Raw genomic sequence first — 15,969 nt, 5'->3', positions numbered from 1 at the left:
GCTGCCACTGTCGAGGAGAAAGAGACCTCTTGAAATGGTGTAAAAAGCTATCTTTCTTCTAAAAAGATCAAAGCGGCGAGTCATCTGATGCTGTCAGCCGAGCAATACACTGAACCATCAACATTCCCTCATTAGAACAGAGAAATCGGTCTTGCATAATAAAGGGTCCTGGTCGCACTCACCAAGGACGGGGTTTGCAGCTTTACCTCACCGCTCAGGTCAAATTTTCACTACGCCCCAGATTCTGCTTCTCAAGGAATGTTAATAATTTGCGATACACAGGACATACTTCTTACATTTGAAGATTAAAAGACAGTGTACTGCCGTAGTAAGTATGCTGACTGCCAAAGTCAGCAGACGGAAGCAGCTTTCCGAAGGGTGTATCGAAAGCACATTCCCAGGAACATCAGCCCGCACAGAGAGGTGCGGCGGTGCTTTGCTCCAATTTACACCCAGACAGGCGCAAAGTGATGCCGGCTTTCCACACGCTGCTGAAGCGCCAGCTTCTGCCAGACGTGGGGGAGGCCGTGGGACGCTGAACTCCCAAATCCTCACGGGGGGCCCTGCTGCGTTACTTCCTCGCGGTTACCACCGCTCTGCGCGGCTTCCAGCCCTTGGACCAACTCCGGTGTTGGCCCTGCTCTGGAGAGGACCTCCCAGACCGCAGGATGCCCGCGGGCTGTGCCAGCTCGGGGCTGGGTGGGTTTTAATCTAAAAGCCAAAGTTTCCCTGTCCCTGGGTAGGAACGGCCCCGCGCCGCGGGGCTTCTCGGGTCGCAGGTCGTTCGTTTTTCCTCCTTCCAGCGAGAAACGCCGGCAGCGCCCGCGCCCCACTCCCTGCCGGCACGGAGCAGGGGCGGCGACTCTGGGAGGCGAAGGCGCCCGGGGGCGAAGCAGGAGCGCGGCGGGGCCGGGCCGGGCCGGGCCGCACCAATCAGCGCGCGCGGCGCTGCTATAAAAGGGGCGGCAGCAGCGGCCGCGCCATTGTTCTGCCGGCTCCGCAGGAGGCGCCATGGCTGAGACCGCTCCCGTCGCTTCGCCCGATGTGGCCGCCGCTCCTCCGGCTCCGGCCAAGGCAACTCCCGCCAAGAAGCCGAAGAAGGCGGCGGGCGGCTCCAAGGCGCGCAAGCCCGCGGGCCCCAGCGTCACCGAGCTGATCACCAAAGCTGTGTCTGCTTCTAAGGAGCGCAAGGGGCTCTCCCTCGCCGCGCTCAAGAAGGCGCTGGCTGCTGGTGGATACGATGTGGAGAAGAGCAACAGCCGCATCAAGCTGGGGCTCAAGAGCCTCGTCAGCAAGGGCACCCTGGTGCAGACCAAGGGCACCGGCGCCTCCGGCTCCTTCCGCCTCAGCAAGAAGCCCGGCGAGGTGAAGGAGAAGGCGCCCAAGAAGCGGGCGGCCGCGGCCAAGCCCAAGAAGCCGGCGGCCAAGAAGCCCGCCAGCGCCGCCAAGAAGCCCAAGAAGGCGGCGGTGAAGAAGAGCCCCAAGAAAGTCAAGAAGCCGGTGGCTGCTACCACCACCAAGAAGGCGGCTAAGAGCCCCAAGAAGGCGACCAAGGCTGCCAAGCCCAAAAAGGCAGTGGCTGCAAAGAGCCCGGCTAAGGCAAAGGCGGTGAAGCCCAAAGCTGCCAAGCCCAAGACGGCCAAGCCAAAGGCAGCCAAAGCAAAGAAGGCGGCGCCTAAGAAGAAGTAAATGGTCCTGAAAAACTCCCGTCTGCCTTGCAGACAACCCCCAACGGCTCTTTTAAGAGCCACCCAACCTTTCATGAAAAGAGCTGAAACACTGTTTCTTACTATTTTATGTGGTTCTTGTTGTAACTTCCGTTCTCCGGCACTACTGCTGCCGGCAGTCCCTCAGATAACGGTGCACACAGCTGCTTCCGCGGGCGGCTCCGGCAGAGCGCGGTACCGCTCGCTGCAGCCCGACAGCGCGGGCGCGGTGTGAAAAAGTTCCAGGGCAGCTGCGGGACGCCCCCCGGGTACGATCCCGAACCCGCTGTGCTTCGGGCAGCGCTCACCGGCCCGGCCCGCGGCGGGAGGCAGCTCTCGCAGGCACTGCTCCGTCCCTTGTCAGCCCGGGAGTTGCGCCGGGAGGGGGGGGGCGCGCTCGGGGCCGCTCCCGCCCGCGTCCCCGGAGCTGTGCCCATTTCGAAAAGCCCGCGCTGCGCGTAGATTGGCTGCGCCTCTCGGGCTTTGCTGGTGCACGGGAGTTTTCGGGTTAAACAGACGCCCCGTCTCTAACGTTCTTCCCGCAGAGGAAGAGGTTTATGGGCTTCCTGGTACGAGCCTGCTTCACAGCTGAGGGCTTTTTCACTCCTAGTCTATGTCTGCCCCCCCCTGGAAGTCGTAGGGTGAGGGGACTGCCGGCAGCACGGGGGTGTTCCTCGCCGCCCCTTGAGCTGCCCGCGTCCCCGCTCTCCGGTTGAGGCTGTGTCCCTTAGAGCTGCTGGCCGGGATCTAGGGGCTCGCTTCGCCAGGGGAGGCGGCTACGGGCACTGTAGGAACCCGCGGGGGCTCGAAGCATCCCCCCGCCTGCCCCCCAAACTCGCTGCCCCCGCCTCTTCCCGGCGATTTGACCGTACCCTCCTCCCGCCGCCTTCACCGCATTCAAAGGATGCTTTCCCTCTCCTTAGCTGTGGCAGGAGAAAGGAAAAGGGACTGGAAAGCTCTTTCCTCACTTCTAGTCATGGCTCTGGTATCACTGTTTCCCCAGCAGAAGGAAGAATTTCGTAGAATTATCTGTTCAGCTCTCAACAAAAACGGTTGATCTCGAGTCAGTAGCTCGTAAATCCGAAGTGATTAACCCAAAATGGGGTCCCTGCAATTTAGAGAAGAAATTGAGACCTGATTACTGTGTTGCTGAAAAAAATAAATAAATAAATAATAGACGTCCTAAGTCCTTGTGCTAAAACGTAATGAATACAAAATAGACCCTTCCCGATTTGTGGTTGTGGAAAGTGTCTTAAAATAAATACATTTTCCTGAAAACTTTCTCTTATGCTTTTTTTGCATGTCTACCTAGAACACAGCTGATATTTTGGCCCTTATTTGAAATTGCCTCTTCCCCTAGATAACGTAGAAACCCGCATACACATCACATTCTTTATTTTTTTTTTCTAAGATTCTTGGGCCACGTCCCTGCATCCTGATAACTCAAATTCCTGAGCTGAGATGCGTGTGCCTTTGCAGTGGAGGTGTGTGCCTAACATGCTCTCGTGGTTACCGTAAATGAAGGCTGTCGGGTGTCACACCAATTAATTTTAGAGGGTTTCACCCGACTGCTGGCACTGACTCGATGAGACTGGGTCCGATGCGATTCTCCAGCCGCCTACACCTGGTTAAAAAGGAGTGGAATTTGACTGGGTACCGTCAAACAAAAAGCTGTGCAGTGAGAGAGAATGGGGGCGGTGGTGGTGGGAAGGAACACGTAAAATCACAGGCCGAAAATGCATATTTTTCATAGATCAATGTTTTGTGATATCTTTATGGGAGGATACATTATATGAAGCCTTTCAGCTTGAAAGGAGGGGGGAATAAAAAAATGTCCATGAGAGGGCAGCAAACACTCAATAATGGAAACATTTTTTTCATTTGTGATCCTTTTTATCTTGAAAGCCAGCTACTTAATGTCGGTCGCCGAGATCTTTGATAAATACTGCTTGCAACAGTAATACCGCAGCACATTTTCCACTCCAAAAGAAAGCAAAGTAAGAAGTAAATACACTCCCCCGAAGTATAAAAACAACTTGTTTTTAGGTCTTTAATCTTTCAGCCTCTTTAAAAAAATAGCGAAATATGTGTTTATACTACCATAGGAATGGAAAATATTATGCAACTATTTCTCCAAAGAATACATTTAGTCATAAAAAAGAAACTAAAATGCAGTAAATAAAGATTAAACTCTCTCGTTTAATATACATTTTTGTTGTTAGACTTTCATTGAAGGAACTCTCAGAAAAGGCAGGAAATAGAGATTATTCAAGGAGGAGGAAAAAATTCTTAGAAATGCTATTGGACAGATTTTGCTGCAAGACACTCCATTAAAAATCGAGGAGCAGCTTTTTTAAACACTATATCCATATATAATAATCAATGCTACTGGAAAATTAGTCGAAGAGGTTCAATTGCAATACAAACTACGTACCCATATTTTGAAATAAAAATTACAGTTGATAGAGAAATTTCAGAGTTGCAGTAACCAGGATACCCTTATATGATCGAGATTTTAGTTCCAACTCATCGTAATGTAGCAGACTTGTTGGGGCGTGAAAAGGAAAAAGAAAAGCTTCTACAGGTATATCTTACCCGATACATTTTTAATCTGGAAAAAAATAAATAAAAGAAAAAAAAAAAAGACCACACACCAAAAAAAAGCCCTGGGAAGAACAGAACAAGTCTCACGAATTTTTGTGCGATTGGGGCTCGCTAAACCAGCGGCGGGAACATTCGGCGGGAGCGAACCCCAGGCTCCGCCCCGTGCCGGCGCAGTCCCCAACCAGGTCGGCTCCCCCGCTATAAAGGGCGCGGCGCGGCAGCGGGCCGCTCACAGCTCGGCTCAGGCAGCAGCAGCGGCACCATGTCCGGCAGAGGCAAGGGCGGGAAGGGGCTCGGCAAGGGGGGCGCCAAGCGGCACCGCAAGGTGCTGCGCGACAACATCCAGGGCATCACCAAGCCGGCCATCCGGCGCCTGGCGCGGCGCGGCGGCGTCAAGCGCATCTCGGGGCTCATCTACGAGGAGACGCGCGGCGTGCTCAAGGTCTTCCTGGAGAACGTGATCCGCGACGCCGTCACCTACACCGAGCACGCCAAGCGCAAGACGGTCACGGCCATGGACGTGGTCTACGCCCTCAAGCGCCAGGGACGCACCCTCTACGGCTTCGGCGGCTAAAGCGCGCAGCCAGCTGCTTCTCGGACCCTCTCGACACCCCAAAGGCTCTTTTAAGAGCCGCCCACCTTCTCTGCAGAAAGAGCTGAGACATTGTATGTGTTCTTTGAAAGAGCTGCGTGTTACATTTATTGCTTATTGTAGCCTTTCTCTGTATTGACAGTTACTGTTTCTGAAGAATTTTCCATAATGGTAGTTTTGTTCTTTTCCCAACGTTAATAGCAAAGCTGCTTGTGCTCTGTGAAAGCCTTATAATTCCCCTGTGATTGCTGAGCACGCTGCCAAAATTTAGTGTTTCGTGACCAATGATTTCCTAATCAATTTTTTTTTTTTCATTTTCAAAGACCTATGTGGAATCTGGAATACTATTCAATGTATTATTCCTTATTTTTTTATATTTAAGTATAGGTTATCTGCATTTACAGGAAAAGGGAAGCTAATGGAAGAAAAGATGGAAGTTCCTCCCATATGAGTGTTTCTTTTCTCATAACTTTTCTAAATAAATTTTTTTAACTGTGATCTGGTTTCAGTTCTATGTTAATTATTTTTAAAAGTCCTTTTTCACGTGTAGTATTTAATGCAGATTTTTGGAAAAATATGTATATATATTTGCAATTTTCTCCCTCATGCACCTGGCAACACATCTTAATAAGAAAATAATCCCCATCCGTTATTTTATCAAAAGGAGAATTGTCCACAGGCTCCTGTCATTATGCAGCTCTCCCTCCCAACTGAGTTTTCGAGGAAGTATTAATGTTTTCTTCATTTCATCATAGAAGAAGATCAAATGTAATAAATAAATAAAATCTTTCATACTTATATAAAAATATTTGTTACAAAAGTCGACTCAAATGGCTGTCAGTAGATGCTTGTGGTCATTTCTCTGTTTCTTACAGATTAAGTTCTCACCAGTGGAGTAGAGCCGAAAGAAATCAGTCTATTCCAAAGTGTTTTTCATTACACCAGAATGACCCTTGTCTAAAATTTCTCAGTGAAGAATTTAGTTGACAATTCTTATGATCTCTTGTGTTGACTTCCTTTAGCAACAAGTAAATGATGTAAGAAAAGTAACTGAAAAGACCCATCTTCTATGTTACAGCTCGTAACATAATGAAAATTTATAGCTCTGGCAAGTATAGGATTTCCTAGGCATTTGTCTCTGGGAAACTAGGGGATTTTTCTTAGAGGCTGTAAGGTTAGTGTGCCTGTTACTGTAAGAGGGGGGGATGTATAAAATAATAGTCGTAGTAGTATGATTATTATTATTCTGTAATCAGATCACCAAAATAAACTATTAAGCTAATTTATATAAAACTGCATCTTCTTCGAGCCTCCACACGGCTCTTAACCTGTCAGGAACCCGGGAGAGAGGGAAAGCCAGAGAAGCAAAAGCGATGTGAGCGCTGTATCTGAAATGCAGCCCCTCCGACCCCCTCCCCCCTCCCCCACCCCGGTTCTAACACGGAGTGAGGAGGAGAGAAGGAGGAGGGGGGAGAGGGGCAGGGAGCGGCGCATCCGCCTTCCTTGAGCTCGGGCCGGGATCTCAAGGTACCCAATGAGGATAGCGCTCCTCTCGACCAATCAGCGATGGGCCGGCTCTATAAATAGCGGTGCTCCGCTAGCAACCGCGGTGCCTTGCTCGCAGAGCCTGCTCGGTGGCTGCTAGGCGATGGCGCGCACAAAGCAGACGGCGCGTAAGTCGACGGGCGGGAAGGCGCCCCGCAAGCAGCTGGCCACCAAGGCGGCCCGCAAGAGCGCGCCGGCCACGGGCGGCGTGAAGAAGCCGCACCGCTACCGGCCCGGCACGGTGGCGCTGCGCGAGATCCGCCGCTACCAGAAGTCGACGGAGCTGCTGATCCGCAAGCTGCCCTTCCAGCGGCTGGTGCGCGAGATCGCGCAGGACTTCAAGACCGACCTGCGCTTCCAGAGCTCGGCCGTGATGGCGCTGCAGGAGGCGAGCGAGGCCTACCTGGTGGGGCTCTTCGAGGACACCAACCTGTGCGCCATCCACGCCAAGCGCGTCACCATCATGCCCAAGGACATCCAGCTCGCCCGCCGCATCCGCGGGGAGCGCGCCTGAGGCTCCTGACTCAGCCCTTCCACCTCTTCTGCTGCGGCAGAGGAGGCTGCACTCAGACCCAAAGGCTCTTTTAAGAGCCACTCCATGCACAATAAAAAGAGCTGTAGCACTGTTCTTAAGGAGTTTTTAGAAATAGTAACTTGAAATATTTGGTCTTTTTCCAAATTGCAGCACTGTGTTTGAGACCCCTGCCCTCCAGATTCTTGTTAACTTAGTGCCTGTATAAAGATATTTCATGTATTTCCCGAGTATTTTGAGGTGCTGAGGATTTCTGTTTTATTAACAGATTTATAAAAATATTAAGAGTGAAGACTGATTATTTTTTTCCAATAATTAACATATATAATCTGTTTGAACTTGCACTTCCATATGTATTAACGAACAGATAGGCACTCTTAAGCAGTCGGGAAAAAATACTGAGCAGTATTAGAATTCTAGGATTAAATAGCAGGCAGTGGTAGCATAGATAAATGTATACATGGCTTTCTCAGGTAAGAACATCTCCCATATAAGGACTTGCCTTAGCTCAAATCTTCACTGACACATTCAGAGGTTTTGTATGAGGCTTTGGATTTGTAGCAGAGAAATAGGAATTTCTCCTGTTAACTTGAAAAACATCTTCCCCTTCTCCCTTAGTTGTGAGAGCTCCCAGTTCATTACCTGGGGTATGACACTAAACCTGGGATGGCACTGAACATGGGCTAGCAGCAAAGGGTGCTACCCTGTCAGAGCAGTCACCTGTTGCACTTAGAGAATTCTTAAGACATAACTTGCTGTGCCTTACAGTCCCAGAGAACACTCAGAGATAACGAGAAATGAGAAAAGGAGATGGCAACATACATTGACTGTAGTAATCAGCCCAGAATGAGGTTGTGGATTTCCTTCTTGTGCTTCCCCCTATCTCCCCTCCCCCCAATTAATAAATAAATAAAATAAAATAATTTGCCCAACACATTTATCTTTTTGTCCTTAATTTGAGATTAGGTTGTAAAGGAAGTAAAGAGATTAAAAGTTACCAAATCATAAAGGGAATGGACAAAGGAGCTACTGTTTTTTGATCTCTACTTCTTAGGAATAGAATATATCTGTGTGTATATATACATATATATATAAACCACAGATTTCACGCCTATTTACATGCAAATAACATAATAAAATTTCTAAACTCATTTTGAGTCAAAGTAAATGAAACTCAAAAGATACAGAAAAAAAATATTGGCAGGTTTTGGAATTGAGGTTTTATGGTATGTCATAACAAACATTTCTCATTATTGTAAAATCATGAAGTGAGAAGTAATATTTAATTTACAATTTGGAAGTAAATAAAAGTTTCATGTTCTCTCAAAAGTCAGGGGACAAAATCATAGCCTGACTTCTTTCTTGTATTTTGGTTGTTCTAGAGCATATTTTACATTCACTGGGCAGAAAAAAAAATAAATATATATATATATATATATATATAAATACAAAAATGCTGCACTGTTTTATTTCAAGTTTTGTCTTTTGTAATTCATCATAGCTATTCTCTCGGGGTCAGTTTTGATAGATACTGCATATACATGACCTGGGAACAAAGATATTAACTAATCATCAGTCGTGATGAAAAATTTCCCCATTCACTGTAGCAATTAGCTTCCATGGACTACTATCAATGCAGGCTCCACTCTGTGATCAGGCATGGCACTGTACATAGGCAGCGAGGTAGTTTTTATTCCCCTCTTATCTTCCCCTTCATTTAATTTCATATGTAACAAGGCTGCCTGCTTTGACATTTTAACCTTTTCTAACCTCAAATTGGTACTTGGCTACAAACTTAAGTCATTTCAGCAACGAATCTCTTGCCAACATGGAACAAGAAGAACAAACAGTATGTAGCCTGTTGTCCAAAGTCTTAGAGTATAGTCAGATACATAGTTAATAATTCCTTTTAAATTACACTTATGGGCACAGTCTATATATTACTCTAGCTTAAGCAGTTCCATTTAATCAAATTTTCACCCCTTATCATGCAAGTGTTATTGTGCAAAGAGAGTAGTTTCTTCTTTCACTTCTTTTATCAATACAGCAGAACAGATCAGAACCACAGAAAAGAAAAAAAAAAAAAAGGAAAAAAAAAAGAAAAATCCAGGTCGTTTTGAGAGAGAGGGAATTTGGAAATAAAGATGATAGATACTGTGTGAAGGAAAAACATATGCATATATATATATATACACATGTATGCGTATGGACATTCATGTATACATATAAAATATGTACGTCTGTATGTATGTATTGCTACCCTACATGTGACCTTCACAAAAAAAAAACAACAAAAAAAACACATTGCTGTTTTCTAGTCCCCATCCCTTTCATATCTAAAATAACATTGAGAATATTCCTTGTATTGGGTATGTTTTACCTCCTGTGTAGTGTTTCTGAAATGCCCTGTGAAATTTACTGCAGGTTTCCCCAGATGCCATCCTCAAATAGTTCAATTTCATTTCAGATCAGATTGGATAACATTTACAGAAGCATATTCGATAGGCCAGACTGTATGATCAAGGGCAGAGGAAAAGATGCCATAAGAATCAAAATCACAGTAATCTGAGTGTTTTATTTGTGAATGAAAATAAATGGTGACTTTTCTGAGATGTTGAACAGATAGAGACTGCAAGACTAGACAAGATAAACTGGAAAATGAAAGTGAGCTTGAGGCCAACTGTAACTTCCTGTCTACAAAAATCTTGCACTAACAAACAAAATTCTAATAAACATTGATCTCACATTGTATTCCTCTTCTGACTCTACCTTCTTCTTAGAATGAAATACAAACTCTCGTCCTCCATTCTCGAAGCCACGTAAAGATGTTTCCTACAAGCCTTAAAGGCTTGGCAGCTGCTTCCCCTCCCCTAGCTCTTTTGGTCCGAATGAAAACCACAAATATTCCTCCTGTGCCAGCGCTTCCTCTTTGCGAAGGGCAGGGGGACGGAGGGGGTGGGAGAGAGATGGGCGAGGAGAACGGAGCGGTGGGGGAGGGACGGATGGGGGAGACAGCAACCTTTCCCAGGAGCATCCTCCAGCTTCCAGCTTGTTTTTCCCAGCCTCGCTGCTTTACAATACTCCAGCCGGATTTCTCCAAGTCAGGCAAACAACACTGAGAATACAAAGAGCAAATAAATTAACTTGCTTCAGTTTCCTATTATCCCTAACATAAGGATTTCTTAACTAGTTTTTATTTTATTCACGTGATGCACAAAGAAGTAGGACTCTTACATACCTTATAAAGTCTTAAGTCTTACACTATACCCTCTTTTAAGTAGTGACTCAGTACATTTGTATCAATCACATTAATAAAATTAAAAAAAATTTAAGAAGTGTTATGCTAATCTTCGATGTAGTAACACTGACCATGCCTTCCATGTTCCTTAACTGTAGTAACCCATGCAGGGGACAATAATACTGCCACTTTTTTTTTTTTTTTTAAATGAACGGTATAGTTCTCGCCATGCTTAATGAATATCTCATTTGCTAATTTTCTCACAACGTCTAATTCAGTGTAGCCGAACAGATATATTTCCAAGCCCCTCAACTAAAACAGCACATAACACCGTTTACTTAAAAACCCAATGGGATACTCCTGAGAAACATTTACAAACTTTTTTCCCTCTGGACTATCGATAATAAACTGCAGAGCTCAGGTAGGGGAAACTAAACAAATGCAAGGTTTAATAGTACTTATAAAAGAGTTTAAAATGTACAATACCGTGAAAGAACTCAAAGACTGTCATGTATTCAAATAGTGTCTCAGCTCTCTCAAGTGGTGAAGTGGTGGCTCTTAAAAGAGCCTTTAGGGTGCAGGGATGAAGTTGAGGACCAAGGACCGGGAGGGTGGGTCAGGAGCCTCAGGCACGCTCCCCGCGGATGCGGCGGGCGAGCTGGATGTCCTTGGGCATGATGGTGACGCGCTTGGCGTGGATGGCGCACAGGTTGGTGTCCTCGAAGAGCCCCACCAGGTAGGCCTCGCTCGCCTCCTGCAGCGCCATCACGGCCGAGCTCTGGAAGCGCAGGTCGGTCTTGAAGTCCTGCGCGATCTCGCGCACCAGCCGCTGGAAGGGCAGCTTGCGGATCAGCAGCTCCGTCGACTTCTGGTAGCGGCGGATCTCGCGCAGCGCCACCGTGCCGGGCCGGTAGCGGTGCGGCTTCTTCACGCCGCCCGTGGCCGGCGCGCTCTTGCGGGCCGCCTTGGTGGCCAGCTGCTTGCGGGGCGCCTTCCCGCCCGTCGACTTACGCGCCGTCTGCTTCGTGCGCGCCATCGCCTGCCGGTTGCCGAGCCGCCGCTTCCAAGGGGAGCCGTGCGATGGGAGCGCTGCGGCTCCGCGGCCGCTCTTATAGCGTGCCCCGCTCCTCGATTGGCTGGCAGGAATGCTGCGGCTTCATTGGGTGTTTTCAAATTCAAAAAACCCGCCTCGAAAGCGCGCCTCTTCGCTAACCGGCCAGCGGCGCCTGCCCTCCCCCTCCTCGGAGTCCCCGCTGTTGCTTTCGGCCGCGTCTGTTCCTTAGGGATGGAGATCTCCACGTTGTATCTCCAAAATGGAGACTCGCAGCGGTCTGCGGGAAAGACGTTGTTACGCTTTCCCAACCACATGGGACATTCGCGTTCCTTTTCTCTCAACTCACTTGCACCCGAGCTCTGAACATAAAGCGTGCTCCAGATTTTTCTCAACAGGACCCCTTACAACAGATCCTTTCATTAAGAGAACTTAGTCCTGAGCTAGTACAAATTAATACCGCATCGTGTGTGCTAAATGCTTTCCAACTGGTATGAAGTGTAAGTGAAGATGCTCTAATCCAAGGAATGAGATTTTGAACACAGAATTTCTTTTAGTATAGAGAGTACTATAAAGCATGCTATAATAAGCACGCTTATTTCTGTGCTACGTTCCCCAACCGGGAGGGATCCTGAAACGGGGACGGGTTTTTGAGCGAAATGAAGAGCGCTGATGAAAAGCGGATGCACGGAACTGCTCAGGCTTCAACAGCTCCGTATTGAAAGAAGAGACGGTACAAGTTTTAATACACTTCACATACAGATCGTTTGAGATGATTTCTGAAAAAATACGTTCGGACACTTGGGGTCATTCCAGCATTTGCGTGCTTATGAGGTGTTCAGGGGACGAGCAGCTGTGGGCATGTCCCTTCCCCCTCCCCTCCCCTCCCCCTCCTCCAGCACCCCTCTCCCTCAGCACACTTCCTTTTGCTGTAAGGCAGCCCAGGGAACAACGTGATTTAAATATAAATAGCTGCCTACATCCGCTCTTTGTTTACTCAGCGCTTGAGAACAGCCCTGCAGAGACCCCTGCTGGGCGCAGCAGACCTGCCCCTGGGCTGATCCAACAGCTCCAGCCTGGATCAGTAAGTTAAGGGGGGTTCACCTCTGATATCCGGCCTATTTTATCTTTCGGGAAATAAGCCAATCCTAACCTTAAGATTCCCGTTACACTGCTGAAGGGGAAATCAGTTACACTGTACATTCTCTTGTTCACTTATCTGACTTAACAGAAGTCAAGCCACGAAACAAAACTAGTAACTGGGTGCTTAAGTACATCTCACTTAAGGCTGACTAGTAAACAATGTAAGACTTAAACAACTTTCAACAGTCAAGGTATAGATATGTGAAACTTTGTTTCAGTACGTTTAAAGTAACACAGCTCTTTCTGAAGAGAAGGTGGGCGGCTCTTAAAAGAGCCTTTGGGGTGTCGAGAGGGTCCGAGAAGCAGCTGGCTGCGCGCTTTAGCCGCCGAAGCCGTAGAGGGTGCGTCCCTGGCGCTTGAGGGCGTAGACCACGTCCATGGCCGTGACCGTCTTGCGCTTGGCGTGCTCGGTGTAGGTGACGGCGTCGCGGATCACGTTCTCCAGGAAGACCTTGAGCACGCCGCGCGTCTCCTCGTAGATGAGCCCCGAGATGCGCTTGACGCCGCCGCGCCGCGCCAGGCGCCGGATGGCCGGCTTGGTGATGCCCTGGATGTTGTCGCGCAGCACCTTGCGGTGCCGCTTGGCGCCCCCCTTGCCGAGCCCCTTCCCGCCCTTGCCTCTGCCGGACATGGTGCCACTGCTGCTGCCTGAGCCGAGCTGTGAGCGGCCCGCTGCCGCGCCGCGCCCTTTATAGCGGGGGAGCCGACCTGGTTGGGGACTGCGCCGGCACAGGGCAGGGTTCCCGCTGTTTTTGCTTTCTCTTCTCTCTCACTGACTGAGATTTAAGTTACTTTGACCTCCTATTAATTTCGTGCTGTTGTTCACTTACTGACTTCTTTTGTTTATATTTCAGACTGATGAACTTTTCTTCAAAAGTTTTCATGTTTTGATATCCTGCCATACAGGCTTTGTACTTTGGAGCTTTTTTCACAACATTTGTGCTGTCAGATTTTCTAAAATATTGTTTTTGCCTTTTGGTTTCCAGCTCTTGTTTCTAAAAAGGGGACTGTGATACTCTTTCCCCATGTTTACATAACTAAGTTTGAGTCTATATACACACATTAACCAGAATACTGAATTGAATCTTTTCATTTATATATTTATATTTATATTTATATTTATATTTATATTTATATTTATATTTATATTTATATTTGGTGATCACCTTTATTTTGCTCATTTGCACTTACTAATGTGAGTTCTTTTTCTCTTACCTTTTACCATATTTCCATTATTGCTATTGTTTTGATTTTTTTTCCTGCCTATCTAATATGCATTAACGCAGAAAAGCTGTATGCTAAAAAAAAAAGGGAATTATCTTTTTTTTTTTCCTGTCTTCCAATGTGAACCATCCCTCACTAAAACCTTCTAATCAACTGCTATACTGCACCTAGTAGAAGCATTCACAGTTTTTATCTAAGCTGTACCAACTGTGCTTGCTCTTCCAGAGGCACCAATTGATGTTGGTATACTCTGGTATAATCTAAATTGTAATATAATTAGGTATAATCTAAATTCCTGTAGATTTGCCATAGTCTTATTAATATCTCCTTTCTCTCCCTGGGAGGAGTTAACAGGCAATGTGAGTACAATACTTAAAAATAAATAAATAAAAATAAAAATTTTGCTTGCTTCAGTTCCTGTCATGTCACAAAACAGTAAGCATCTTGGGCATTTTCTGCTGTTACTAACCTAAAGGAAGATTCTAGTACTGCGTAAGGTTCTTGTTTGTTTGATAGGTCATACTGTATTTACTTCACTTAGTAGTGCCTTGTTATCAACAGAACACAACATTTCAGAAGCCTTTCCCTTCTGCTCCCCGACACCAGCCAATACGTAGTAGTGACAGTGCTCTTGCAAGATTAAACATTTTTTGAATGTTTAGTACAAATGCATACTAAGGAAAGATTCACAGCAAGATGGAATCAAGACAGACTGGATTTTGTGAGACAGAAGCAAATGATTCCGGTGTGCTGACAACACTTGCTATCCATCCATGTGATAGGTACTCTGGATTTTTTGGTTTCCATCTGTAAGATTTTGACTGCCACACTTATATTCTCTTTGTGTTGTTGCTTTGCTTGTGTGTTTTTTTTTTTTTTTTTTTATTTATTTTTTTTTAATTTTTCATCCTCTAGTTAACTTATGTAGTTTTTCATATGTGTTTAAACTATAGCACTATTTGATAGGGCTGGAGGGTTTTATGTATGCATTGATAACTTTAGAGTAATTAATTAGAATATACAGTTTTTAATTTAATCCTGAGCTTAAAAATAAAACTATCACATCGGTGGTGATGCCATGGTAGATAGTCTGAAACACTTTTCAATTGGACCGAAAATGCAAACTAAAGCAAACCAAAAAATGTCCTGTATGTTGTGCACGCATACCCCAAGATTCAGCCAAAACCACCACCAGAGGAGAGAAGAAAAGGAATGAAGTCTGGGGTGCAAAAGCTGGGGAAAAAAAAAAAAAGGAAACCTTGAAGAAAATAGGGAGACCTGTAGTTTGTGTAGTCTTTCTACAGGTTACAAGCCTTCAGGAGTCCCAGGTAGGAGCCTTCAGAGGCCTGGACAGGACTGTTTGTGTTAGAATTACAAAAACACACTTTGTAGGGTGTTTCTCACACACAGCAACATAACAGCTCTCAGGACTGAAGGTCATGGCCAGACTAGCATGCCTTTGGATTAGTAAATCTGGTGTGTCTACCTTGTAAGGAGAAGGCTTCCAATGGCCTTGTCCCCACCTCACCATACACAAGCTGCAGGCTAGCTGAAATATATAGGTCCCTCTTTCCCCTGCCACTACACTATTTAATAACTTAGTGGATAGAATTGGTGACAGGAGGACAGTTGGACTAAATTATCTTGTAGGTCCTTTTCAACCTTGTGTTTCTATGATTCTATGATTCCACAGTCTTAAGAGATATGCACTCGTGATTGCAGCCTGGCAATTCCCCCAGGCTACCTAGGCATGGGCTGGTGCTGGCAGGCTCACTGAATAGCTGGTGTAGCTGAATACCTCTATGAAGAAAGACTGGGGGAACTCCTCAACCAGTACTGGGGAGTTGGGAAGATATTAGCATACCTAGTTCCTCACATGAAGCTCTTTTAGGAAACAGTAGAGAAAGGACAGGGCAATAAGTTGAGACTGGGGACAGGTATAACCTTGCCCATCCATGTTGTCCTCCCTGGGCTTCTTCCAGGAAGAAAACGGGATTGAGCCCAGTCAGATCTCACCAACTGTTGCTTCAAGTGGTTTTCCAGGAGCAGGGTGGTAGATAGATGTCAAAGCTCTGTAGCACACCATGCATATCTGTTCCTACACCTGCTCACCAACTCTGCTGATACTAACTGCTTCTCTTAAATTCTGATTTTGCTTCCTAAACTGGCACTTGAAGTAGCACAGGTCTCCTGATATATTGACCATTGATTAAGCTAGAAAAACCTTTAATGAAAGCATTGTAAGCATGAAGTTTCCCACGCAGCAGAGACTGTTAAGATTTTCCCTTGCCTGGGATCCTGCAGAGCTGCACTGGGCAATAAGTTTTCTTCCTG

The 15,969-nt window shown here is 46.6% G+C and overlaps 5 protein-coding genes across 5 annotated transcripts; 3 read left to right on the top strand and 2 right to left on the bottom strand.

Annotated features, from left to right (window-relative positions):
* The first annotated feature begins 863 nt into the window (after positions 1-863).
* Positions 864-1,751, top strand: LOC137849378 (histone H1.03). The gene has a single exon (XM_068668942.1). The coding sequence runs from the start codon at positions 1,012-1,014 to the stop codon at positions 1,687-1,689; it is 678 nt and encodes a 225-aa protein (XP_068525043.1). The 5' UTR covers positions 864-1,011; the 3' UTR covers positions 1,690-1,751.
* Positions 1,752-4,535: 2,784 nt separating this feature from the next.
* Positions 4,536-5,477, top strand: LOC137849376 (histone H4). Its single transcript, XM_068668940.1, has one exon. It carries the CDS (start codon positions 4,573-4,575, stop codon positions 4,882-4,884), a length of 312 nt encoding a protein of 103 aa, XP_068525041.1. The 5' UTR covers positions 4,536-4,572; the 3' UTR covers positions 4,885-5,477.
* Positions 5,478-6,527: 1,050 nt separating this feature from the next.
* On the top strand, positions 6,528-7,043 carry LOC137849375 (histone H3). Its single transcript, XM_068668939.1, has one exon. The coding sequence runs from the start codon at positions 6,551-6,553 to the stop codon at positions 6,959-6,961; it is 411 nt and encodes a 136-aa protein (XP_068525040.1). The 5' UTR covers positions 6,528-6,550; the 3' UTR covers positions 6,962-7,043.
* Positions 7,044-8,491: 1,448 nt separating this feature from the next.
* Positions 8,492-11,281, bottom strand: LOC137849373 (histone H3). The gene is made up of 2 exons (XM_068668937.1): positions 10,704-11,281; positions 8,492-10,094 (listed from the first exon to the last, which is right to left on the bottom strand). The coding sequence occupies exon 1, from the start codon at positions 11,251-11,253 to the stop codon at positions 10,843-10,845; it is 411 nt and encodes a 136-aa protein (XP_068525038.1). The 5' UTR covers positions 11,254-11,281; the 3' UTR covers positions 8,492-10,094; positions 10,704-10,842.
* A 1,387-nt stretch (positions 11,282-12,668) lies between these two features.
* LOC137849377 (histone H4) lies at positions 12,669-13,066 on the bottom strand. Its single transcript, XM_068668941.1, has one exon. It carries the CDS (start codon positions 13,040-13,042, stop codon positions 12,731-12,733), a length of 312 nt encoding a protein of 103 aa, XP_068525042.1. The 5' UTR covers positions 13,043-13,066; the 3' UTR covers positions 12,669-12,730.
* Positions 13,067-15,969: the final 2,903 nt, after the last annotated feature.

This window comes from Anas acuta, chromosome 1 (genome assembly GCF_963932015.1).
Source record: "Anas acuta chromosome 1, bAnaAcu1.1, whole genome shotgun sequence".
NCBI classification, from domain to species: domain Eukaryota; kingdom Metazoa; phylum Chordata; class Aves; order Anseriformes; family Anatidae; genus Anas; species Anas acuta.
This window is presented reverse-complemented; position numbering and strand designations above follow the sequence as displayed.

What these genes read in the sequence shown, in the direction of transcription:
- LOC137849378 (XM_068668942.1), top strand. Translation starts at nt 1,012, where the DNA reads ATGGCTGAGACCGCTCCCGTCGCTTCGCCCGATGTGGCCGCCGCTCCT.
- LOC137849376 (XM_068668940.1), top strand. Translation starts at nt 4,573, where the DNA reads ATGTCCGGCAGAGGCAAGGGCGGGAAGGGGCTCGGCAAGGGGGGCGCC.
- LOC137849375 (XM_068668939.1), top strand. Translation starts at nt 6,551, where the DNA reads ATGGCGCGCACAAAGCAGACGGCGCGTAAGTCGACGGGCGGGAAGGCG.
- LOC137849373 (XM_068668937.1), bottom strand. Translation starts at nt 11,253, where the DNA reads ATGGCGCGCACGAAGCAGACGGCGCGTAAGTCGACGGGCGGGAAGGCG.
- LOC137849377 (XM_068668941.1), bottom strand. Translation starts at nt 13,042, where the DNA reads ATGTCCGGCAGAGGCAAGGGCGGGAAGGGGCTCGGCAAGGGGGGCGCC.